The sequence below is a fragment of the Eurypyga helias genome, unplaced genomic scaffold, assembly GCF_000690775.1.
Source record: "Eurypyga helias isolate BGI_N326 unplaced genomic scaffold, ASM69077v1 scaffold9360, whole genome shotgun sequence".
In the NCBI taxonomy this organism is placed as follows: domain Eukaryota; kingdom Metazoa; phylum Chordata; class Aves; order Eurypygiformes; family Eurypygidae; genus Eurypyga; species Eurypyga helias.
This window is the reverse complement of record NW_010225061.1, coordinates 11,529-21,525: the sequence shown is the minus strand read 5'-3', so window position 1 is coordinate 21,525 and position 9,997 is coordinate 11,529. Positions and strand designations below refer to the sequence as shown.

The window sequence follows — 9,997 nt, the reverse complement described above, 5'->3', positions numbered from 1 at the left end:
GAAGGGAAAGCTCAGCGAAGGGGCAGCTGCTGTGTCCCAGTCAGGTGGCTGCAACATCACCTGGTACCTCCCTGCAAAATCAAAGATGTGTAAGAGCTAGGGACAAACTCGCTTTATCCTAACCAAAACCTCTGCACAGCGCCGGGGAGCAAGAGGGGTTGTGATGGTGACTTAGCCTCTCCGTGGAGCCTGATGGGTGCCCAAGCACTCACTGCAACCTGAGGAAGGATGCTCAGCTGACATGCTGCAACATCAAGATGAAAGAGTGACCAAGAGGAGGCTCTGGGACAAGGACCTGAGCCACCACTAAGTAACCAGCAGGTACCAAGGGCCATATAGTGTTACATACACTATATGTAACCTATATAGTGTAAACTAAGGTACAAAGAAGGTGGGACGAATGGGGCTTCACACAAGTAAGAGCAACTATTTTACAGATGCTGTTGACATTTTTTAAGACATCTGCACAGCAGAGAAAACTTTTCAAAGCGACGTCTTTCAGCAAGACAGACTGTTGTAGGAGACCAGTCTGTGATGGAGTCAGGGGATAGCTGGAGTATGTAAAAAAATGTCCCTCTGGTAATGCAGAACCTCATTACCACTCCAGCTGAAAGGTGGGCTGCTTTGGTCGTCTTGAACACCAGGTGAGCAACACGAATATGCAAACACACAAACAAGCAAACATGAAAAGAAGAACCCCTTGTAGATCCTCTCACTTCATACACGATCTCCACTAGAGAGGGAATAAGAAGCAAAACGAGCTGGGTTAGTACGCTGTTGATGCACTCTTGGAGATGTTCAGGGATGAGTCATGAGCACTCCAGAAGAATGCTTAAAGAGAATTACTAACTTTGCTTTATTCACAGTGGTGCTTATGAAGGGGTGAGGGAACAGAGTCTTCCATAAACACAAAGGCTTCATTGCTGCTCTAGCCCTTCTCAAAATTCTCATTTTAAAAGGGGATTCATGTATATGTATTATACCTGATCCTTATTCTTTCCATGTATACAGGGCATTAAAAATTTTGGATGGCTACAAATGTTAAAAATATCTTGCCCCAAAGTTTCTGCTTCTCCTCCCGCTGTACAAAAAGTATCTTCAGGCTGTGGTTGATCATGAGGACTTTCCTTAGTGTAGGTATTTACCAGTGAAAAATCAAAGTGGAAAATGATTTTCAGGCTGAAGTGGCTCCTCTGACAGAGGGTTATGGTCACTCAGGAGAAGAAAGCAATGAGAAGAAAGAAGACAGCACACACACATCCCTCACTATTTGGAGGGAACTCTTACCTGAAATTTAGATCTGATCACTTGCAGCTCTAAAATGCAATCCCCCCCCGATATTCTCTCATCTAGTTCATCAGCTGAGGACAACAGAAGATGACTGCTTGGTGGGCAGCTCTCCCAGATGTGTGTACAGATGGATCTGAGCTCCTGCACACGAGTGCAGGGTGTACAGCTTGCCTTTTGCTTCACCTGGCATTGCTTTGGTGACACACACCAAAAACGCAGATCTGACAGCTTCAGCAAAGCTTCTCCCAGGCATGGCTTCTCGTGTTAGGGATTTCCCCATGCCTTGTCACAAGACTGAAACATTCACAAAGGGTTTCTCTCCAACAGAAAAGCCTTCATTGAACCAAGACCCCTCACGTAATGATTTTCACACCTCCTTCAATGAATGGGATTACTAGAGCAAGGCACTACAAGAAGTTAGACACAAGTTCTTCACAGCCTAAGTACTCTTAAGAAAAGGAACATGGAAATCACACCACCAAGCGTAGGCTGGATCGTCTCGTGTCACACACTTAAAATTCTGTCTAAATAAACTACCAAACAGCCCCGGATGCTCTGCCCAGGAGGGATGCTGTACTGCCCACACACTGTAGGAGAAAACCACTGGCTTGCTACACAGCTGCTCAACACCTCAAGTGCAGCAGGTGTTGCAGCAAAACAACACGGGAAACATTCAAATTTAAATACAGCTCCGCAGATATTTTGGGATCTACAATGACTCTCCATTTAGCCATGCTTAAGCATTTTTTTTTTTTTAATCTTTCTTCGGTTTCCTGCATGAGGAAGAAGTCCGCACAGCTTCTTTACTCCACCCTTCCAGCAGTACCCTGGAGAAGGTCTATGTCCTGTATGCACACAACACAAACTTGTCCAAAATTACTCTGTGTCTTGCTCCAGTGATCTGAGATGGGTTAAAAGGCTGCCTCGAAGCAACTCCAACAGCTTTAAAGGACACCTGTGAGGGGTACAGAAGTTTATCACTAGGAACCACACTGGCTTGTGCTGGGTGGTTGGCAGACACCAAGCTTAGTGTTATCATCAGTTGTATAAAAGTTGTATGCCAGGGTGGTTAAAACAGCCTGTTTGCTATCTGAAGTAATTAGCAGTTATTTCACATGTACACCCACATGAATTGTGTTAATCTTCCACACTTCAGTCAAATTAGCAGTTCGGTTCACTGCAGTCCTTTTTTGTGGTTTGTGTTTCTGTTACCCACATAACCACAGTTCAAAGTAGTGAAGTGGGGCAGGAGTAATAAATAACCAGGCAACACTAGGAATCCTCATCAAGCTACTCTGCCCAGTCCACCACCAAAAAGTAACCATAGGCCATTGTTAATTAAGGTAGGCCATTGTTAATTAAGTTAATTACTCCTCAAAAGAGTTCTGGTGAGTTTACACTTCCCAACTGAAGGATTAAAAACAGGTTTTTCAAGTTTAGACTTGACCCCCTAATCCCTTTCTGCTGAGGTCTCCTCATGTTAAAAGAAGAGTGGCAATTCTTTCTCTGGGAAAGGCAATTTGACAGAAGAACGAACCCCTGTTTCTTCTTTTCATTACCACTATTATTTCTGTTATTATTTTTCTATATGAAACTAGATGTTCAGGTTACAGTGTCAGACAGGTTCTACAGCACATTCCTTACTGTGTTTACCACAGGTAGATTTTCCTTTCTACTCTGTAAATCACCTCTGTAATGGGCTGCAATGAAGCTTTAGGGACAGATTTTGGTGTCTCTGCTGAATCACCGTTTGCATCTTGTTTTTGTAAATATTGAAAAGATGGTGTCAATGTTAAAATAAAAGGTAAGTTGCTGCACTCTTTTAAGGGCTTGCATGTTATCTCTTCTCCCTGTTCTTAAGGATGTCTGCAAGCTTTAACTGCACCACAGCTGGCTAAAGGGACAGCATGGATGAGATGAGGGCACCCTGCAATGCTAAAGGTGCCGAGCTAAATTCCACCAGCTGAGAGCTCTGGTGAGCACATCCGCTGTTTAGAAAGCACTAAAAGTAGAAGGTTTAAGATGACAATCAATGACATCCTTAGACATTGCCACATACTCATCTTTTCCTAGAAATTAATTCTTTGCCTTGTCACCAGCCGCAAATTGCAGTAGCTTGAGTCACTGGCTAATACATCCCAATTTTCTTTCTTGAACATGTGGCAGTTGGACATTTAAAGGAAACTGTCTGGAATGATTCATTATAAATGTAATTTTATCATTCTCACTAAAATGTAATTTACGACCAACATTTTAACATCAGACACAAAGTAAATGCCTTGTTGCGTAGAGAAATAAGAACAACCAGAAGTACACTGTTTTCCCAGATGCTCCGTTAAAGCAAGCATTAGTGTCAGCAGCCCTTCCAACATCACTTGTGAGTAAAAAGCAGCCATTATCAACCTCATTTTGAGCACTTGCAGCTACAGATGATGTTAGTTTTGAAAATGGTCATAAGCACACCTTTACATGAGTTCAAACAGGTCTGTGGTGCTCTGTCAATCACGTCCTGTCAGACACTGCTCAAAACACCCCAGCTTATGGAGACTCCTTACAACAAATGCTGTTCTATAGGAGTAATAACAATAGCCCTTCAAATTAATTATTCACATCTGCTGTGTTTTTTGCCAAGAAAAACAGGTTAGAATCATCCCCTTTGCAGAAGAAACAAAACCAAGTGTTAGCTATTTATGTGCTGCATAACAGTCCAAGTTCACATCAGACTGGGTAATGGACTAAATCCAGACCTTATTGAAGTTCGCCATGACTTTCAAAAGAAAAGGATTACCCTGCAGAATTTTTGGAAGCATCATTGGCTCAGATTTACACCAGAGGAAATCAGGATGGAATTTAAGTACTCTGGGTAAAATTAATACTTCTTCACAATGATCACTGTTAATAAAAATTTCTAAGTACTTGCAAAGCAAATGTATGTTTATACTGATAAAAATCACTACACAGAAGTAAGCCTGGCATTTCTCCCTTTTTATTTTTTTTTTAAGATTTCCTTTTTTTTTTGTTATATTAAGAAAGCATGAGTGCTTAGTTTTATTTTTTGAAAAGGGGAGGGAGAAAGATAAGTGCTCTAACTGCTGTGAATGCCACCACAAGGACCCAGAAGCTGAGCTGTCAGAGGAGGACTGATCCTGAATCTATTACACATTTTGTTTGTGACACCTGTTTAATTCAGTAGTGAATGACACCAGCTGAAATACACGGCAACTCACAGCTCTGAAGATCTTTTTACCACACGAAGTTCATTAATAAGACCAAAAAATACCTGAAAACAGAAAGCAAAACACACAAAAAGAAACCTGATGCAAACTCCCCACAATCTGTAAATCTCCACTGACTTCGTGCTTCCTTAATGACATGCAATAGAACAGAAAGCCTGTTATAAAAGGATTTGTATGTTTGTCTTTCAAATAGCCACACAGCCTCAAAACCGGCTGCTGTGCTTCCTTGAGATGACCCTAAATTTCAGTGGGTGGTCTGAGCAGCACAGTGATAGACATGTCATGCTACAGCATGGCAGAGGATTAAATAGAGCACAGGGTTTCCTGATGACAATCAGCACGGTACCCAAGTTACTTCCGTGCTACATTTGGGAAAAAACAACTTCCACAGGCGTGCTCATAAAGTTGGGTTGCCCCCTGCCTCTTCCTGCCTGCAGTTCCCAGGCAAGCAAACTCATGACAAGCCTCCTGCCCCCTGCAAAATGACATATTCATTCACAAACGACATCATACACTCGAATTTGACCTGACCATGCAGTTACTCGCCACTTCCACTCTGAAGCTCTGGGCTCCTACCTGGTGCAGTTTTGTAAGACACGGTTCTGGTGGGCATGGGGGGTGCGCTCTTCATAACAGGGCTCGGTGCCAGCTGCAGACCTTGCCGCTGCCTCTTCAGCTCCTCTTCTCGTTCCTGGGCAGCTCTGATCTCCTCTTCTATCATTGACAAAGTCCGCTGCTTCCTCGACCGTAACTTGAAAGGACCCACAGTCACTTCAGGCTCCTGCATGGCCAGGATGGAGGCGGTGCTCCTCAGCTCAGCTGCCTCTGAATACTTGCTGAAATAGCTGACTTCATGCCTATTTTCCTCCACAAGAAACGTCTGGCTGGCTGAGTACACGGGTGACTGCTGCAAACTCTTCCCTTCCCTGAGTCCTGAGTCTTCCTCTTTTGAAGTCTTTGGTACGGTGTCCCTTTTTTCTTGAACAGGTGAAGACACCTGAGGTGGCTCAAACATTGGGTTGTGCTGTTCCCTGGAGGATGGAGCTGGACCGGTGGCAGGTGGCTGCCCTTTGACTGACATCTCCTTCTCTGCTGGGATTTCTCCTTCCTTGGAGTTGGCTTTATCCACCTGCTCAGCTATGGCTTGCTGGATGGCGTTTTTAACCAGCAGACCAGCGTGGTATTCCAGCTGGTCGTCAATCAGCATGGTGTCTGCTAAGGCAGAGGAGGGTAAGTCACAGCCTGGGTCGCTGAATGACTTGGAGATGCCTTCACCCCTGCACTCTGCCGGAGTATCTGTCTGTGGGGTCTGCGGCAGGGAGAAATCAGCCAGTGAGCTTTCCTGCAGGGCGCTCATGGTCTCATTGGAGGCACCACTGTCGCTGATGTTATCCATGCTGAAGTCATTGGAAAGGGTCTCCAAGACAGTGGTATCCTGAGACCGGACAGACAAGTCATCCAAACCGGAGTCGAGCTCCTCTGGAGGGGAAGAGGCGCTGCTTGACTTTGGGAACTGGTCTAGCATGCCCTGTCCGTCATCCTTCACCACTGTGAAAACTGCTCTTGCACTCATGAATTCTCCATCCTCTGCCCACAGTTTTGAGGCCTGTCCAGCTCTGGGGCTATCACTGCACGGTAACTCTCTCACGGTGTCAGCAGTGGTAGTCTGAGCACTTGTATCATCTTCTGGGGTACAGGAGACCTTCTGTGCTTTGACAACAGTGGCACTGTTACCCTCAGGCTGTCCTGTTTGCCCACACACTGAAACGGGTCTTGTCACGGAGGACAGTGGCCTGTCTACATGTGGAGAATTGAGGCTTTTGTAGAAGGGTTTGATGGAGAACATTTTGGGTGTTCCTGACCGTCTCGGTGGGGCCTGAACCTGAGACGGACCTGAATGCTCCATCAGCTGGAACTGCTTTCTGGCAGCTGAGAAGTCGATTTGCTCTGTGACAATATCCTCTTTCTTGATATTGACTGGTTCTGGTGGTACAAAGGAGCTGCTGGCCTGTTTGGGGGATGTTGGGCTTGTACCTTGTTGCTGCTGCCTCTCCTTGCGCTTCTTGTACTTCTTATGGGACTCCAGATGCTCCTCGTCCAGTTGGTCCTCCAGGGCCTTCTCCTGGGGAGGGTTCCACCATTTGGAGGCAATGTTAGGGTTTTTCTTGACAGCCTGGCTTTTAATGAGTTCCCTTCTTTCCTTTTCAAGTTCCATAATTTCCTCTGATGGTCTTACTTTGCGGACCCTGTATTTTTCCTTCTCTTCCTCATCTTCAAAGAGTTTTGAGGGCTTTTTTTCTTCATGGAATGCTCGTAGCTCAAACTTCGCCTCTTTCTTGAGGGTTGTAAGACTTGTTTCTCCATCCTTTGAGGATCTTCTAGAACTGTTTGAAGAAGTGGGACTGCCTGGCACCTTCAGACTTTCCCTCGTGTCTTCTTTCAGTCCACCCAAGGAATGGCCATTAGATCTCAGGTTCTCATCTGTTATGTTAGCTTCATGTGGTCCGACTACCAAGGGTGCCTGCTTGTCAGCTACATATTCTTCCCTTTCACTGGGTACTGAATCATTACTGACATTAACAGATGCTCCTGAGCCATCCATAATGGAGACTGCACTTGGTTCAGGGGAGGATGTTCCATTAAAAGTATTATCTGCAGCAGAATCGCAGCAATTTGCCTCCAGCACTTCATCTAGGTATCTGATTTCTTTAGCAACCTCACTGTCCAGAGATTCATGCCTGTCCTTAAGTCCATTGTGGCTGGTAGCGGGGGAGAAGAAGTGGGTTGGATTGTCTATGGGATGTGGTGAAGCCACTGTGGTGATGCTTTTATGCTCAGAAACTGGAACTTCAATTTCCATTTTCTCTTCCTTTGTAGCAAGCACAGTAGCTGGGTCCAAGAAATTGGCACAGTTTTGGTCTCTGTTTTTTCTCAACCTGATGTCATCCTCAGGGATTCTGGAAGATTTCTAAAATAAAAGAGAACAAAACTATGATGAAGTCCTAAAAAGCAACATATCATGTTTTTGCAGAGTAAACACCATCTGGAAAACAAATTCCAGCACTTCTTAAACTCAGTATTAAAGCAGCCCTGCAGAGTATGGGAAGGCAAGGCAAATCATTAACACAAAAAATAGAAAATCACCTTACCATAAGCTGGACAAGTCCATAAAATAACAACAAACTTTCATTTAAGTATCTCCCATCTGCTTACCATCTTTACTTTGTCATTATTTCATGTCTGTGTCCTAGTTTACTACTAAAAATGAGCTTTGGATTTCCAAGTTATTAATGACTTGTCAGTTTAGGTTCTTCAAAGGTTTGCACATGCAGTCCACAACACCTATCACCTTGGTATTTTAGAAATGCTTTCCGCACCTAAAGGAAATCTCATAATGCTTCTACAGATGAAAAGTATTACTGCCCCCCTTTGCAGAAGCAGATGCTAACAAGCAGGAAGAGTAGGCGATTCATACCAAGTTAGGAAAAAGGACATGGATACAGGAGGCAATGCTTATTTCTCAGTGGATCAATCCTGGTCATCAAACACAGGGTAGAATTACATGGTGCTGGAAAGACACAGGGACTTTCTGCAGCCCACACGGAAACCCACATGCAACTGGATCTGGGAGACAGGAAGAGTGTGCAACTCCCACATCATGAAGACCAACACACAGAGCATGACAGGGTCCGGCGTCATGGTCTCCCCCCTCCTACTGCTTTCATCTGTAGTGCAGATGCACTGGGTTATTTCTCCCCCATGTGTTGCCTCTGCTCTCAAGGAAGGTATTGAAAGAAACACTATTTATGTTCAGGTTTGGGCAGATTTTACTGCTCAAGCCATCTACTGAACTTCCCCTGAGTAAAGTCTGAAGGAACTTCTGATTAACGTGGTAACACTGATCGGTCAATGAATTTCTCAATAATTTTTACTGCTGAAAGACAAAAAAAGAAAGCACCAAAACAAAGAATAGGGCATTTTCAACATTATTCTTCAGAAAGAGCTTTCTAATTCTTGCTAACTTTGCTAACTCCTGACACATCTGAGTAATATTTTAAAACATAAACTAGGTATTTGAGGTCTCCAGCTCCCTTTCCACAACTGTTTCTGTGTGTGACACATGGGCTTGGAAAGAAGGTGGTACTGACCAAACTCTGTGAACTCAGTGGTCACCTAACAAGGGTCAGTCACCCCCGCCCTTGCTGTCCGTTATCCCGCATGCTATTAATACACATGACAGGAGAAGATGATCAGCTAGATGCACAATGGCACTTACCAGTGACCTGAGCAATCACTTTGCCTCTGGGTTTATATAGGCAGTAAAACGCATTTGACACCTTAAGGAATCAAGGTCAGCCAGAAGAGCACTCTTTCTAGAAGCTCTTTGAAAGAGTTTTCTGTCTGACTTTGTAGTTTTACACAGCTGAAGACAATGCTGGCTTCAACCATTAGATCTCTTCATCTTAATTGTACTTAAACATTGGGAAAAACCTTCAAAAACTAACAAACATATCTTACTTGACATACTTCACTGGTTCTACTTGCGTTTCGCTTTCTGTTGAACCTAGAAATTCTCCAGCTGAAGGTTCCAGCTGTGCTTTTCTAAAATCGTCTTACATTCTTCACCATTTAAATAGCTAAATGTGGCCAGCTTCTTCTTTAGTCCTATTAAGGTTATATTCAAGAAATGAGATGTTCTGCAAACAAATACAGAACACCCGCTATAAAAAGTCCTTACTTTTTTTTGAGTGGGCACAGCAGGAACAAAAGAATTAACTTCCTTTTAACCTGAAAGGGCAAGAATTCCTCTTGTTTCGCCTGCAGAGCTCCAGGTATCATGACACAACAATTACCCAGGTGACAGGACTAAGACTTTCTGATATTTGGGTTTAAATCTCCGCTGCCTGACTTGCTGGTGCAAAATGGGGGATTTTGCTACCTGGAGTAGTCTGTTCAAAGGGACATAAGCTCCAGTGCAGGACTCCTGGCTGTCTGCTTACCGACAAACCCTGAGGATGCCATCATGCTCCTGCTAATATTTGCTTTTAGTCAGATAGAGGTGACTAACACTAGTGACATTTGTAGCTAACTACCTGTCCCCTGTAGCTGCAAGAACATATCTTCAGCAGATGCAGAAAATCAGGCAATGCAGCTGTGCATCCCAGCCACTGAAACACATCTCCCTGCAGAGCCAGATCAGAGCTGAAGGGCCCCCCATTCTTGTGCTTCTAGTACCTATGTGCTATGGAGCCGGGAATATGCCCTGACTGTCCCAGGGACATCACTCACTGAAGCATGTCTACTTCCATCACTGCTTTAATGCATGAGCCATTTCAGATCATACCATGTTCGGTATTCATGTGGATTGGGTTTGCGTGGCAAGGTTTTGGTAGCAGGGGCTACGTGGGTGGCTTCTGGGAGCAGCTGCTGGAAGCCTCCCCATGGCTGACAGAGCCAAGGGCAGCCAGCTC

General features: G+C 44.4%; 1 protein-coding gene across 3 annotated transcripts in view; it reads right to left on the bottom strand.

The window, feature by feature from the left end:
• Positions 1–7,490, bottom strand: part of AKAP2 (A kinase (PRKA) anchor protein 2) — a 21,533-nt gene extending 14,043 nt beyond the window's left edge. For all 3 annotated transcript variants that reach the window (XM_010147946.1, XM_010147954.1, XM_010147939.1), the window contains exon 1: positions 5,103–7,490. In XM_010147946.1, the coding sequence (XP_010146248.1) occupies positions 5,103–7,386 (2,284 nt within the window). In that variant the 5' untranslated portion in view covers positions 7,387–7,490. The remainder of the gene's footprint in view (positions 1–5,102) is intronic.
• Between the last annotated feature and the right edge of the window lie 2,507 nt (positions 7,491–9,997).